The sequence below is a fragment of the Rhinopithecus bieti genome, unplaced genomic scaffold (assembly GCF_001698545.2).
Source record: "Rhinopithecus bieti isolate Rb0 unplaced genomic scaffold, ASM169854v2 scaffold_9996, whole genome shotgun sequence".
NCBI lineage: Eukaryota > Metazoa > Chordata > Mammalia > Primates > Cercopithecidae > Rhinopithecus > Rhinopithecus bieti.
This window is the reverse complement of record NW_016806973.1, coordinates 3,957,312-3,974,100: the sequence shown is the minus strand read 5'-3', so window position 1 is coordinate 3,974,100 and position 16,789 is coordinate 3,957,312. Positions and strand designations below refer to the sequence as shown.

At 34.3% G+C, this 16,789-nt stretch overlaps 1 protein-coding gene across 12 annotated transcripts in view; it reads left to right on the top strand.

The window, feature by feature from the left end:
* WDR17 (WD repeat domain 17) overlaps window positions 1–16,784 on the top strand; it is a 121,792-nt gene extending 105,008 nt beyond the window's left edge. For 6 of the 12 annotated variants that reach the window (XM_017879120.1, XM_017879117.1, XM_017879116.1 and 3 more), the window contains 9 exons: window positions 487–626; window positions 3,472–3,492; window positions 6,086–6,197; window positions 9,824–9,965; window positions 10,717–10,819; window positions 11,760–11,861; window positions 13,849–13,947; window positions 14,269–14,452; window positions 16,629–16,784. In XM_017879120.1, coding sequence (XP_017734609.1) covers window positions 487–626; window positions 3,472–3,492; window positions 6,086–6,197; window positions 9,824–9,965; window positions 10,717–10,819; window positions 11,760–11,861; window positions 13,849–13,947; window positions 14,269–14,452; window positions 16,629–16,748 — 1,023 coding nt within the window. In that variant the 3' untranslated portion in view covers window positions 16,749–16,784. Of the gene's footprint in view, window positions 1–486; window positions 627–3,471; window positions 3,493–6,085; window positions 6,198–9,823; window positions 9,966–10,716; window positions 10,820–11,759; window positions 11,862–13,848; window positions 13,948–14,268; window positions 14,453–16,549 lie in introns of those variants that run through there. The other 6 variants (XM_017879122.1, XM_017879118.1, XM_017879123.1 and 3 more) reach the window with 5 other exon arrangements.
* Window positions 16,785–16,789: the final 5 nt, after the last annotated feature.

Sequence of the window (16,789 nt, the reverse complement as noted above, 5' to 3'; positions counted from 1 at the left end):
GCATTGAGAGTTATACCTGATGTAAATGGCGAGTTGATGGGTGTTGACGAGTTGATGGGTGCAGCACACCAACGTGGCACAAGTATACATATGTAACAAACCTGCACATTGTGCACATGTACCCTAGAACTTAAAGTATAATAAAAAAGAAAAAAAAATTTACATTTTTTTCTGATATGGAGATTGAAGGACATATTGAGAATATCGTAGAGTGTTATTAATTAAGTACAAAAATAGAACTAAAGGTTCTAAACTCCTTAATTCTGACCTGTTAAACATTTTCTGTATGTCTCATTAATAACTTTTCCATCTGAAAATTGCAATTACTCTTACATAACTACTTTATAGGGCTATTACAGTCAATATTTTCTAAGAACAATTGATTTATAGGTTAATACTGCTTTATCTGCCTTATGAGCTTGGAGGGGAGTGATGAACCTACCCAGCATCTATGCAACTGAAGAAATTATTTTCTTATTGAGCAAGCTTGCTATGGCATACCTGATTCGCGGAAATGAACTGGAGCTGGCAGTCTGTGTGGGCACAGTACTCGGAGACTCTGCAGCACCAGCAACCCACTATGCCCTAGAATTACTGGCGAGAAAGTGCATGATGATTTCAATATGGTAAGAATTTTGAAATTCAAAGAATAATTTCATAGTGATGGAATACATTTTTAAAACATTATAAATTCCGTTTGATAAGATACGCATTGGGAGAATATAGGATCACCTTGTTTATAAAGAATAAGATTATGGAAGGAAATAATGATATAACAATGTCATAATGATGAGAACTACCATGGTTGTATAATGAAATCTGCCATGATCCATTCTCAAGTAGCCCAGTTGTAATTCCGTAATGTTTTAAGCACTTAAAGCATCATGAGACAACAAAGGTGCTCTTCTTAAGATGATCAGAAACATATTCCCACATCTTAAAATTCTGCATATCTATACTTTTTCTTGTCAGATCTTGTGTCCTATTTTAAAGTTGGACAATAAAGTCACTCTTCTAATATAAAACAGCAAGAAAAATGGTTTTGCTGGACACTTGAAACAGGACACCTCCCCCAGACTCTGGCAATACCCAGAGAAAGAGACCCTGGGAATGACCTGGGGTAGCCCGGAAATCCAGGGCAGAGCAATTCCAGCTCGTATCTGCGGAGCCCTGGCCTTAAGTCAAACAATCCATTGTTACAGAGGTTCTATTAGGAAATATGTGATTCCGTCATTCAGTAGATGTTTATGGAATAAAGATTATTTTAGATTTGTATCTTTTCTTTCCCTCAGATACTTAGGACCTCAGGAAGTTTCTAAATGAATTTATCGGGACTGTGACCTTTTCCCCATTACAAATCCCATGCACACACACAGCACCCTTGAGGTGGAGCTATACAGATGACGATAACTACTGAACATTCCAGGTGGTAATGATAATAATGAATGCTAACTAACACTTCTATACTGCTTACTCTGTGCCAAGCACAATTTTAAGTACTTTATATGTAAAAATTCACTAGGTTCTATGTGGTAGGTTTTGATTTTCCTGAGGTCGCAGTAAGTGATAGAGCCAAGATTCAAAGCTACATAAATCAGCTCTGAAGTTTGCATTATTAGATATCAGACTACTCAGGGTGAGCATCCCTAATCCAAAAATCCAAACTCCAAAATGCTCCAATATCCGAAACCTTTCAGGTGTTGACATGACAACCACAAGTGGAAAATTCCACATGTAAGTGGAATTTGTTTAATGCACAAATTGTTAAAAATATTTGTTTAATGCAAATATTGTTTAATGCACAAATTGTTAAAAATATTGTATAAAATTACCTTCACGCTGTGTGTATAAGGTAGATATGAAACATAAATACATTTTGTATTTAGACTTGGGTCCCACCCTTTAGATATCTTATTATGTATATGCAAATATTCTAAAATCCAAAAAATTCAGAAATCTGAAACACATTTGGTCCCAAGCATTTCAGATGAGGGATATCCAACCTGTACCACTTTCTTAGCTGCAGCCAACTCAAGAAAAAGAACAACACTTACATTCTTCTTTTTTGTCTGAATCTGAAGGTTTTATAGTGAATCAGGAATTTCAAAGTTGTTTTGATTTTTACATATATCTTACAGTAACGTAAGAGCTCCCTTCCCCCACTAAAATGTAGTAGTACCCTACCATCAGTTTTAGACTTCAGTGTACTTAATGGTGAGTAAGTCTCCTCGGAGAGTATCTAGTTATCCCTCTATCAAGAGCTGTAATAGTCAATTACATAGGGACGTGCCCTCATCTCAAAGCATGAAGCCTAATTCAAATTATTTATTCACGAAGATGGCTGATTTCATGCTAAAAGTCATCATCAGATGAAAGGGGATTTGCTTTTAAAAGTGAAGGTAAAAGCAGTAAAAGGGCCGAGCCCAGTGGCTCACACCTGTAATCCCAGCACTTTGGGATGCCAAGGTGGGTGGATCACCTGAGGTCAAGAGTTCAAGACCAACCTAGCCAACATGGTAAAACCTCATCTCTACTAAAAATACAAAAAAATACAAAAAAAAAAAAAAAAAAAAATTAGCCAGGCATGGTGGCAGACGCCTGTAATACCATCTACTTGGGAGGCTGAGACAGAAGAATCACTTGAACTCTGGCAATGGAGGGTGCGGTCAGCCAAGATCACGCCAGTGCACTTCAGCCTGGGCAACAAGAGCGAAACTTCGTCTCAAGAAAAAAAAGAAAAAAAAAAATTGACAGCAAAAGAGAAATACGTATACAGTTGACCCTTGAACAATATGAGAGTTGGGGTGCCAACCCCCCAAGCAGTCCAAAATCCATCTGTAACTTCCAACTCCCTCAAAACTTTGCTACTAATAGCCTGCTGTTGACTGGAAACCTTACTGATAACATTAACAATTAACACATATTTTGTATCCTTTGTGTATTATATACTGTATTCTTAACAATAAACTGGAGAATAGAAAATGTTGTTAAGAAAATCGTAAGGAAGAGAAATCAATTTCCTATGCATTAAGTGGAAGTGGGTCATCTAAAAGGTCTTCATCTACATCGTCTTCATACTGAGCAGTTCAAACTCGTAACATTGTATGTTACTACGACTAAACATTTTTCAATTAACTATATGTCTTAGTTACTTTTAAGAAAAAACAAACTTGTTCCTTGTAACGCCCCACCCCAACAATTCTTTTAATATATCCATAGATATATGTAACAGAAACTAGGAAAAAGTTTAAATGTGGTGCTGATTAGCTTTATTTTCAGGAGAAATCTGTGATCCTCCGGGCTAGTAGTAGAGCTGCACAGATTTTAAAAAACGTAACTACGTGATTTATAAAGATGCGCCTAATTTTTAAGCTATAAACACCTCATGTGTTTTACATTTACTGTAAAAGTCTGTTTCTTCCTGATACTCATCGTATAATCATGGTATTCATATTTAATATTTTATTTTAGCTTTCCATCTGTTGGATACAGGTATTATCTACTTTTATTTAAGAACATGTTCATTTAAAATGTATACACTCCTTTATTGTATTATTTGAATGGTATCTCTGTATTAAGAAATATTTATCAACTATTTTCACAATGTTTTATAGTATGCCAATTCACATGTATAATTTACAGCACGTAAAACCTGACTACAAAGTACTGAGAAAAAGTTCCTATAATCACTCATGATCTTATACTTAAAAGTTGTACAATAAATGAAATGTGACTTCCTGCAATACCAAATAATAGGTAACTCAGCTAAGCAGAATGAAATACCTGTTCTGATAGTGAAATTTTATATTTTAGATCATTCAATTGGTCTAAATCATTTTATATGTACATTTTCCCCATTTGTGTACTGAATTCTCAAAAAAGGGTGAATTTGATTAAACATTGAGGGAAATTAGCTGGCCTTGCTAAAATTTCACCGTATGAAGATATAATTCTACATTAAGAAAGTCAAATTTTGTATTTCATTGAAGTTTGAATAGAATTTTAGCACAGCTATTTTATACACAGTAAAAACAAATAATTTCTGTATTTTCATGGACATTATTTAAAACTGCTATTAAATTTTGATAGGAGGAAACACATGACATCATTCATACATTTTAGCAAGAACAGCTAAACTACTCTAACATGGAACCTGCCCAATGTAATAGAAAATGTGGCAGCTTGGAAAGATATTATGTGTAATTTTTAAATGGCTAGGGGAAAATAATATGAAAAATTATTGTGATCTTTTAGCAATTTTCTTTTGATATTATCTAGAAAGTTTATTAGTAAAATGATGAGTTATCAAAATATTTTATGTAAAAAACTTCACTAAAGTTTTCTTATTCTAAAACATTAAAGTAAGGCTAATTTAAAGTATTTACGTATCCTGATAGTTTGTGATATGTGTGTATTTTTTATTTTTAGTTAAAATTTGGATTTCATTAACCAGAACTTGCCCAATTATCCTCGTCATTCCTATATTCCTATTCTATATTTTTTTCAATTATAATTTTTTTTTTTTTTTTTTTTTTTTTTTTTTTTTTTTTTTTTTTTTTTTTTTTTTGAGACGGAGTCTCGCTTCTTGTGGTCAGGCTGAAGTGGCAGTGGCCGGATTCTCAGCTCACTACAAGCTCCGCCTCCCGGGTTTATGCCATTCTCCTGCCTCAGCCTGCCCGAATAGCTGGGACTACAGGCGCCGCCACCTCCCCCCGGCTAGTTTTTTGTATTTTTTAGTAAGAGACGGGGTTTCACCGTGTTAGCCAGGATGGTCTCGATCTCCTGACCTCGTGGTCCGCCCGTCTCCGGCCTCCCAAAGTGCTGGGGATTACAGGCTTGAGCCACCGCGCCCGGCTTTCATTATATTCTTAATTAAGCACCTCTTAAGTTTTAAAAGGAATCAGTTTACTTAAATGACTAATGTAGATTTTACTGATGTCTTCACGAAGAATATTAAGTGGAGTTTTACTCTCAGAGACCCCAGCACGCAGCTTTATAAATTCTTATGTGAAATATCACTTAATCTAAGGTCACCTATTCTGTGTGGCTCTATATCAATTACTTAAAACAATATCTTGAATTATTGAAAGTTAGGTGTTTTCTCAGTTATGATGCATGCATTCATTAACTCCTCACCTAGTGATCTGAAGAGGATTTTACAGAAAATATTTTAATATAAATCTTCTAAGTACATACCATTTTATATTTTAAAACCCTCTATTGCTTTACTGCACTGATTGAATCTTTAAAAGTAAATAAGCTAGTCTCAGCGGCTCATGCCTGTAATCCCAACACTTTGGGAGGGGAGGCCAAGGTGGGTGGATCACTTGAAGCCAGGAGTCTGAGATCAGCCTGGTCAACATGGTGAAACCCCATCTCTACTAAAATACAAAATTGCCCGGACATGGTGGTGCACGCCTGTAATCCCAGCTACTCGGGAGGCGGAGGCACAAGAATTGCCCGAACCCAGGAGGCAAAGATTGCAGTGAGCTGAGATTGTGCCACTGCACTCCAGCCTGGGAAACAGAGGAAATGAGACTGTGCCTCAAAAGAAAAAAAAAAAAATGTAAATAAGAAAACTACATGTCCATCTTTAATTTCCACTTATCATTTAAGAAATATGTGGGATACCCAAAATTATGAACTTAAAATAACTCAGTATTCTACTGGTTTCACTGAGCTGGCTAATACAATTTATCAATCTTGACAAGCATAATAAAAGTTGACGAGCGTTAACTTTCACAATGTTTGCTTTATAATTCACTCCAAAGAACATAGTCAAAACTACTTAACTGATTAGAGAATTATTCTGTAATAATAAAATTAATTATAAGTGTGTTAAGACTCGTGTATGTAAAGTTTAGTTTTAATATTTAGGAATTTATAAATATGTTTGTTGTTCATGACCTTTGGTTTGGGTAATCTGCATTTAGAGTAGTTTCATAATTAACTAGGTAATTAATAATGTTTGTGTAAATTGAAAAGCAAGAGCGATATATTATTTGAATTTCCTTTCTTTGAGATAGTTATGAATGTTATTTTAAATCTTTTCTCAATGAAGTGTCCCCTTTTGTTCTGTTAACAGGAATTTGGCAGCCGATCTTCTCCTGATGATTCCTGATAATGAACTACATTTAATAAAACTCTGTGCTTTCTACCCAGGATGTACTGAAGAGATAAATGACCTCCACGATAAGGTATGCTGATGATGTTAAATATTCTGGTTTAGAATGCAGTGCTATGATTTAATTAATTGTAGGTTCAAGCAAATAGAGATGCATGCAGAGAAACAAATATATGGTCCCTTTGGGATACATATATGTACAACAAAATGGCAACAATAAGAAATAACATTTCCTGAACTTCTGCTATGTGCTTGGCATTCTAAATCTTTACATATATTTGTATCTTCATTCTCATAAAACTTTGAAAAGCAGGGGATAATTATACAAAGAAAACTTGGAGAGGGTAAGGAATTTACCCAAATTAGTTAGTGGTGGAGTGAGAATTTCAACTTCAGCAAGTCTAACTCCAAATCCCAAGTGTTTTCCACTGTACACTTTGCATCTTGGAGTATGTTGTAGGATAACTTTTGAAAATAGACAACTTAGAATCCTTAAAAGAATTAATGAAATATAATGAAATTTACATGCATTTTCTGAAGTGCCTTAAAATACTCATCTGCAGAACATAGGAATCTGTGCATCAATATTATATATAAAACAACCAAAATGTTCAATAGGAAGATTATTTATATTAATTTACAGTACTTTTCTATATTTCAGTGCAATTAGTCCATTAAAATCATGAAGCTCTATTTTATTGGCATGATATATGGCTATCAAACAGTTAAATAGAAAGCAGATCCTAAAACTATGCGTATGCCATATGATTTTGGTTTGAAAATAACTGTGAATGTACATATTTATTTATGTTTATAGCATATTTTAAAAGATACCTACAGTTTCTTGTAAGAAAATGATAAGATATAAGTACAATATTTTCTCATCTTGAACCTGTAAAACTACAAAGTTTTGTTTCAATTATTTGAACCGTGATTTTTTTATCCCTAGTGGGTGAGTAGCCCTATTCATTAAGCAGATATTTTCTGAGTATTGTATTAATACAGATTGGCCAAAAGTGTGTGTGAATGAGAGTGTGTGGGCAGATATGTGTATGTGAATGTGTTTGTGTTGTGACAGGGAAAATACTTGTGAAAGGAGAAATATCCAAAGTTACCAGTGGGTTGTGAGATGATGGGATATTTTAACTACTTTATACACATTGTAGTCTGTGAATTATGTTTTTTAAAAGCTGGGCTTTGTTTTAGCATGACAACTAAAAACTAATTTATTTTGAAATTAAAATGCATATGAAAGAAGGTGGGAGTTTTTAAATTATACATTGACTGGTAGTGTTTGAATGTACACTAACAGATATCCTCTGAGGCAGAAGGTACAGATGTTACATATCAAGGCTCAGAGAGGCTAAATGACTTGTCTACAGCTTTAGACTTAACGCTAATGAGCCTCAGTTAATTATTTTCCAGATTTTAAAGATTTTTGCATAATATAATGCTCTCCTTAATTCAAATACTTTCATTTATATCATTTAGGATAACTTTGAATAAGAAAACCACAGACTAGTAATCACTCGGAAAATTTAGTATCGCTCGCTCTCCCTCTCTCTCTCTCTCTCCCTAATAAATTTTACTAACATCTGTTGTCAAATCAATTATTTTCTATTTACTTTATTTATTTCACTTTATTATTATTTATTTATTTATTTATTTTGAGACGGAATTTTGCTTTTGTTGCCCAGGCTGGAGTGCAATGGCACGAGCTCGTATCACCGCAACCTCTGCCTCCTGTGTTCAAGCGATTATCCTGCCCTAGCCTCCTGAGTAACTGGGATTACAGGCATGCACCATCACACCCAGCTAATTTTGTATTTTCAGTAGAGATGGGGTTTCACCATGTTGGTCAGGCTGGTCTCAAACTCCTGACCTCAGGTGATCCACCCACGTCAGCCTCCCAAAGTGTTGGGATTACAGGCGTGAATCACCCGGCCCTGCCAAATCAATTATCTTCTTATATAAGCTGCACACAGTAGAAGAATATATGCAGTTAGCTGCGACAGCTTTTAACAATAGGGGCTAGAATATTATTCACCTCATCTTTTCATCACACATTCTAAAAGGATATAATTAGACTTTCTGGTCATACTTCATTAATATCTTTTTAGAAAGGCTAGTGAGTGTGTGTAAAGGTGTTAATAACTCTGAACAATTTCACAAGTACAGATGCTCCTCGACTTACCATGGGGTTACAGTGGGTAAACCCATCATAAGTCAAAAATATTCTAACTCAAAAATATATTTACAATCTAACTTACCAAACATCATAGCTTAACCTAGCCTTCCTTAAACGTGCTCAGAACACTTACATTAGGCTACAGTTGGACAAAGTAATCTAACACAAAGCCTATTTCATAATAATATCTCATGTAATTTAATGAATACTGTACAAAAAGTGAAAAACAGAATGGTTGTGTGGGTACTCAAAGTTACAGTTTCTACTGACTGCATGTCGCTTTTGCACTACCATAAAGTCAAAACATAAGTTGGGGACTGTCTGTAACACTGAAAACCAAATATTCACATATGATGTTTACTTATATAACTTTTAGAATTTTAAAATATATAGGATAAAAATTATAAGGATGATCATCTTACTCGTCTTCTTATAGTCTAGTTAAAAATGAAATTTAAATGGGAGTGATTTTTTATTTCCTCTATGCCGTGAGCATATATCAAGGTGAAGAACCTACGTCTCTAGGCAAGCACAGTACCTACCATATAGTAGTTGCTTAGTAAATAACGCATTTCATGAATAAGGATGGCGAAACAATATGAAATGTTAAATATATGAGAGCCCCGTTAATTCAGTTTGTTGTATTTTTTTTGAGAGATTGAGATGTAAAATGTTCATTTTACCTAATTTTTAAACAAGAAATATGAAATGATTGAATAAATGTATTAATAAATAAATTGAAACAAACCATGAAACTATCCACATTGTTTAGAAGTAAACTTGAACATTTAAGCTTCATCTATTATAAACACATCAGAATTGGATATAAAAGGTAACTTAATGCTTACCTACATTGTAAGGAAGCAGACCAACTTACTTGAGAAAGGATCAGACTCTCAGTTTTAACAGAAAACGAATTTTTTAAAATGGGGAATGTGGCTTTTTATTTTATAGTAATGAAATTTCATGGATGAAAAAATATCCATTTCATGGCATTTCAAAATGTCAAAGCTAAAACTTTTAGAGCTTCTACATTTTTTGTGTCTCTGAAATAAGGTTGCTTTGTTTCAAAAGCCAAGTGACGTTAAATTACAGTGTAGAGGATATGTAATAATGCACACCCTTTATGTTTGGTGCATTTAATGTAGTTTTTGATAATGGTCAATATATTTTTTCTAACATAATTAATTTCATCATTTGGGTGCTAAATGGCATTTGTAGGTACTAATTTCAGTATCACAATCAGGACAGTTTACTTCTATTTCTTTTTTAGGTATTTGTGTGATGGAAAACTACTAACTCATTAGCTAATATCCCCTCTTACTGTTTTTAGATCTTAAAGGTATTTCTATAAATATATTCTCTTAATTCAAATGATTTCATTTACATCTGTTTTAGACAACTTTAATAAGAAAGCCATACTAGGAAAGTTGAAAGTATTTTGTACCTACACTATTGCCTTTATCCCTGTGAATTTTAGTAACATTGTTTTCAAATCAATTATTTTCTAGTGTAAGCTACCCACGGTGGAAGAATGTATGCAGTTAGCTGAGACAGCCCATGCAGATGACAATATATTTGAAACTGTAAAATATTACTTGTTAAGTCAAGAACCTGAAAAAGCCCTTCCTATTGGTATTAGCTTTGTTAAAGGTAAGTAATTAGTTGGTAGTATAATTTAAAATATACTCATTTATTTGATCTTTGTTTTCATATTGATGATCGTTTTAATTCATTTTTGCATTGCTATAAAGAATTACCTGAGGCTGGGTAATTTATAAAGGAAGTAGATTTACTGGCTTATAGTTCTGCAAGCTGTACCAGAAGCATGGCTCTGGTATTTGCTCAGCTTCTGTGAGGCCTTAGGAAGCTTTTCGTCATGGCAGAAGGGGATACAGGAGCAGGCATATCACTTAGTGAGAGCAGGGGCAGAGAGAAGGGAGGAAGAGAGAGAGGAAGGGAGGTGCCACACTCTTAAACAACCAGATCTCTTGTGGACTCAGAACAAGAATTCACTCATCACCAAGGGGATAGCACTAAGCCATTCATGAGGAATCCACCTCCCTAATCCAAACACCTCCCCACTCCAACATTGGGGATTACATTTCAACATGAGCTCTAGAGAGGACCAGCATCCTAACTATATCAGTGATCAGCCTTAAAATCAAGAACTAGTCATCCTCAATTTAAAAAGGAGAGTGATGCTGATGTGAAATATGGCATCTCTTCCAATTTTATGGTGTGGGGACCTGAGAGAGGATGAATAGGAAAATACTTGTGATCTAGAAAACTAAGAGGTAGGTAGTACTGACTCACAGAAAATTCATCATATAAGTTAAAAAATGGATGAATAAATTTTGAGACTGTTATTTAATGAATCTCTCATCTGGTTTTATTTTTCCAGAATACATCAGTAGTTCGGATTGGACTTTGGATACCATATACCCTGTTCTTGACATATTGAGCTATATTCGTACTGAAAAATTGCTCTTGCATACATGTACTGAGTGAGTATTTTTTTCTGCAAAATATATAAGTGAATCTATGTGATAATTTTAAAGTGGTTCCATTGTTTTTGGTATTCAGATCAGGAAATACGATTATCTCGGACAGGTAGCTACACTTGTAGAAAGATTGTATTTGTGTTTGTTATATTTTTAAGAAAAAAATGTAGAGGTCAACTTGAAATAGAATATTAAATTTTAGTGGTCCACTTAATATCTGGTATGCATATGTTTTTATATGTACACACACATACCTGGTTTAAAGAAAGCAAGTTCAAAACTTTTGGACCTCAAGTCCATAAGAAACTCATGGTCATATTTATTAAATATCCATTGTAGGCAAAGCATCATACTGAGCTTGTAGGAAAGAAGTAAAAGGCTAGAAAGTACAAAATAGACATCATCCCTGGATTCAAGTCCTATTAAAAGACATTGTTATCTATATAACTAAAGTTGTCAGAGACTCTTGTATAATTTACAAGAGAAACTTCGGGCTCTACTTGTTTTAAAGCCTGTATGGAAACATTGATGCAGAAGCCTGGGAAACTGGCTAACTCCCTGTGTAAGAACTGCAGAAGACATTCTTTACCCTTTCCTAGAGTCTACACGGTATCCGGGACTCCCTCCACCTGACCAAAGGAGTTATGTAGGGATAAATTACATGAAGAAACAGCCAGGAAATAGAGAAAAACAAACATGCAAGAGTGAAATATTATTTAAAGACTTTTATTTTATATTATAATTGATAATACAGTATAAATATCTGAATAGGAATTAGGAACTGATGGATAATTTTCCTTAAGTTTAGAAAATTTTCTAAACGTATATTGCTATAAATGTCACCTTTCAGAATATAGAGATACAAGTACCTGAACTGTGTGTCAGAGTAATGTTCTATGCCTCAAATTGTGGAATTTATGAAAATAAGTATATTCTCTTTTAGAGCTCGAAATGAGTTGCTAATATTATGTGGTTACACTGGTGCATTATTGGCTATCAGAAGACAGTACCAAAGCATTGTTCCAGCACTTTATGAGTACACAAGGTAAAAAAGGTTTTTTCTTCCATCGTGACATCAGAGCAATTTCTTTCACCAAGATGGATAATCTCTAAGTGGATTATAGAAAGTATCAAATATATTATTACAAGTATCCATCTATTTACTCCGCATGTGCTTTATAATAAAGCAGCACATAAATTAGAGATATGTTAGGCTATAAGTAATAAAAATTCTAATACTAGCTTAAACTCCTAGGGTTTATTGATCTTTCACGTCAAGACACTTAAGACAGGCATTCTAGGGCTTTTACTGCCTTGCAGTGATTTCTTCAAGGACCTGATGCTCCCCTTCTTTCCACTGTGATATTTTTGGATTATTTCCTCTTGCTTGAGTATCCCATGGTTACAAGAGAGATGCTAGGCCTCCATGAATTGTGACTACATTCTAAGTAGGAAAGAGGTAAGAGTGAAAGATAGAGACCACAAAGGACTTTCTCCTGGCAAGACCATTTTATTCAGGGAAGAAGGTCCTCCTTAGGGTTTTATGCCCACATCTCACTAAAAGAAAATAGGAAACTGAATATTGTAGCTCTTCAATCTCTGCAGCAGAAAAGGCAAAGTAAAGGGAGTTTGGAAGTAGCAGGTTACTATTTTAATATGTTATATTCAGGCATAACCTGTTAGCCGTACTCCTACATTTTCTAACAACCTGTTTAACTTCAGCCCTTGTACTTGAAACTGCTTATACTATAAAATAAAATTCACAGTGCCTTCCATGAAAAGCGACTTCCAAGTCTAGTAGTTAGCTAAATGGCTTAGTGGGTGACCATTTTAACAAATGCAGAGGGTCTGTGGTTAAGCAGTTTTTCTGAGTTCATATGTGGCCGAACATTCTGAGAGGAACATGTTTTCTCATTCCTAACTTATTTTCCCTATTGTGTAGGTGAAGCACTAGCTGTCACCTAGTGCAAATAAGGAATAATACGGAATTAATATTGTCAGCATGCTCAGGGAAAAACCTCTTTCTACATAGGTAACATAACCAAAATTGGAAAGCAACATTTAACAATATTAAAAGATATTATAGGAGCAGTAGGATATATCACATAGATGTAAAATAATGTTTAATGAAGTATGTTCAGCTATATATAATTATAAAAGTAAAGAGAAAAATTCTTAATTAAGCAAAAGAAAAGAATGCTTTAGGAGAGACGAGAGAATGTGACTAAGTTTAGGGACTGTGTTAGCTTAGAAAGAGAAATAATTTCCTAATATTAAAGAATTTATCATCTCTGACAATTTCATCTTTGTTGTCTTGCTGCTTATCATTATTTTCCTGACCCACTAAATATGTGAGCCCCCAAAGTTTCATTCTCTCCTCCTCTGCTTCCCTTTTTGCTCCTCTCCATCCCACTCTCCTCCCACAGCTCCACTCCCTCCCCTCTCCTTGTTATATGGTGTCCTTTAGAAACCTCACCACTTTCTAGCTTCACCTATCACTTCTGAAGAAGTAACTCAGTGTCTTATACTCAGGAATAGCATACTCTTCAAACTCCTGTATGTATATTCAGCAGCTTGCTAAACTCCAGCCTAGAAGTCAGTATGCTCAGAATTCAAATCATCTTTCTTCTCAAATCTCCTTCTCCTGTGTTCTCTTTCTGTCATTCAAGATTAAATCATCAGGGTCACAGTTAAGTGTTCTCTCTCACAGTGGCTATTATTTAACATCACTTGACTTGTCCAACTATTCTCCATACATTATGCAGTTCATTTATTCATCCGCTCACTCAGTTACTCATCCACCCAACGTTTACTGAATAACTTTGACTTTCCAGGGACTCTGCTAAAATATATTAAATATACAGGTGAGCATATATACACATATACTAAAAAATATTCTATATGTATATTATATATAAGGTGTAATGTCTGTATACAGAAACATAAATCTAAAAGCACATTTAAAGTTTGTTTGCTTTTTCTGATATCTTAGTTTTTGGTATCAGATGTTAATTTCCTTTTCACACGTTCAGTCAGCTATTAAAACGTCGGGAGGTGTCAGTACCTTTAAAAATTGAATATCTTTCTGAGGAACTGGATGCATGGAGAGCTTGCACACAGTCCACCAGCAGGTGAGTAAATACTGTATAAAAATTGGAAGGCAGAAGGTATTTGACGTTGTAGACAAACTTGTTGGAAGTATGTGTTGTTTCATTATTAATTTTAGCAGAATTTAGCAGAATCTTGATGTGTTCGGCATATATGCAGTAATAATTTACCGTGCCATACTTTTCTGCCATTTAGTCCTTTGTTTTACTATAAATTAAGTCTAAAGGTGATTTGCCTCTGTCAATAAAGGGGAAGTAAATAATTATCAGGGATAATTTCTAATCTAAACATCAAAAATTCTATGATTCAACAAAATGAAATGTTGACATCTGTTGAAAATATAGATCATTAGAAGGCTCTCCGTATACACCCCCTTCTGATTCACAAAGAATGGTTTATGCAACTTTATTAAAGAGACTAAAAGAAGAGTCACTGAAAGGAATTATTGGACCAGATTATGTGACTGGATCAAATCTTCCAAGTCATTCCGATATTCACATTTCTTGTCTTACGGGATTAAAAATCCAGGTAAAGCCTAATGTCAGACATAACATGTGCATTTCACCATTTTTATGTGTTTACTTTTTGAAATGATACCTTAAAATAAGCCTCATTTGGGTAAAAGTAGGTAATTTAGGACTGGGGCCCAGTAAGAACATATTACCTCTAGTGCTTCCATAGTTAGTGCAAGTGGCCTCTTTTGGCTTAAAATACATTCAGATACAATAATTGTGCTGACTTCTTACCACAGAAGCAATTCATGTAATATGTATACTTAGTAACAAATGATATGTATACTTTGTAACAACTATGTTTGAAAATATATACAGGTCATATCCTGAGGGGAATTATATAAGGGAGACAAAGCAACAGTCAACAACAGATGATTATGTCACAGTAGATTACATTCACTTTCTAGTCACCATCTATGATGTATAAAAGCAAAGCAATTAAGAACTGAGAGATGTATATTATATCATTAATATATTGTGCATGTTCTTACATCGAGTTACGGACTTTTTCAGCAATTAAAAATTACTGGAATCAATCGTGAGGGATGTCTAATTGCCAAGGATTGGTCCCTAATGTACAGTCAAACTAATGATGATGAATGATACCAGAGCCTCCCAATATGACCCAGGGGTGCCATTGTCTCTAAGAAATAGAGAAATCTTTATTGTCTTAGAGCCAGGACCAGTTGTAGGTGTCCCCATGAAGTAAACAAAGCCAAATCCCCTGAAATACAAATTGAGACTACAGATTAGACTAAAAGATCCCCACCTCCCAACAATATACACAACTTATTGAGCAGATTCTTATGTATTTCTAATGTAATGTGAAAAGTCACATTTCTACATGCTAGGCCAATGAAGAAGGCAGGTTTCGCCATAGCCACCCAAAACAAATGAAGCAGCTGGATACTGATGTAAATCCTAACTGTAGCTTAGCTTGCCACTGCAAGCTAGTTTAGTCTCAAAACATAACCAGTGTCTTCCAAAACACAGGACACATAGTTGTATACACCTTTATTATCCATTTACGTTCAGAAATAAAGAACCAAATCAGGAAATTAAATAACTTTTAGTAAAGAGCAAGAAACATTATGAAATCTTTGGAGTATGTCATCAGTGCCATTCTCTGCCCTTTGTGTACCATTTCTAGTACTTAGTACCTTCATGTTTCTTTCCTCCTTTTCTTAAGGTTTCTTTTCTCCATCTGACCTTGACCTAAAAGATACTATCTAACCTCTCTACATCTACATAAGATACTATCTAGCCAAGCCTACATCCAGGAAAAGAGCTACTAATTATCTCATGTACACTGAGGCCCACATGACTGGTATAGATGGAGTGCTGTCCTGCCAGGATATTTCTATTTTATCAGAAAGTTGATGTGTTTGGGTTATAATTGTGAAATTTCTAGTGCCTACTAATAGGAAGCTGTCTACTTTACGTATTCCTATGATGAGGTTTCCATTATCTAGAAATAATTTGCTACAAGTTGTATTATTTGAAATCAGACCCAAAACTCAACAACTTTAGAACCTAATTAAGAAAACATAATATGTATTGCATCTTGTGTTTTTGAAATTATGCTTTTCCTTATCAGAGCTAGGTAATATAGATAGAAAACGCTTCGCCTTTGGTTCTTCATAACTACCTTGGCATATATCATAACTGATGCAGCTAAATTATAAATAAGCAAGAAAATCACATGACTAAACATATTTTAAACTATATATACAATATGGAACAATATTCTTCATCTTCTGGAGAGCACATTTAAAGTTTCTGGCTTAAATAATTTCCCCAGATGTATTGACATAGGCTACATGAGTAAAATAGTGAAATATATTTAAGTCTATTATTAGGCATATATGCTTTTATGAAATAAGTAAACTTTGTGGCAGTTATCAGATTAACAAAACGTATTTGTCATTGGCAGTACTACTGTATTTGAAGAATTTAAATTGAAAACAATTCTATTTTGACAGATATTAGGGTAAATGATGTAATGTTAAGACATTTGCAAATGTTTCTATATTTGGGTCCAACTCAAAACACTAATTTTCTCATATTCTTAAATTTTATTAGCATTGCCTAAATATCATGTTTTTTATTGCAGTGATTCTCTGTCTGAAAGTTTAAAAATACTTCGCAAATTTATCATCTCATCTTCACTTTCCTCAACTCTCACTGCGCAGGGCCCTGTGTTTTTCCTTGAAGACGGGAAATCTGCTATCTCCTTGAATGACGCTTTGATGTGGGCAAAGGTGAATCCATTCTCACCTTTAGGGACTGGAATACGACTCAATCCATTCTGATAGAAGATTTTTTTCCATGCTGGATTTTTTTTTTTTTTTTT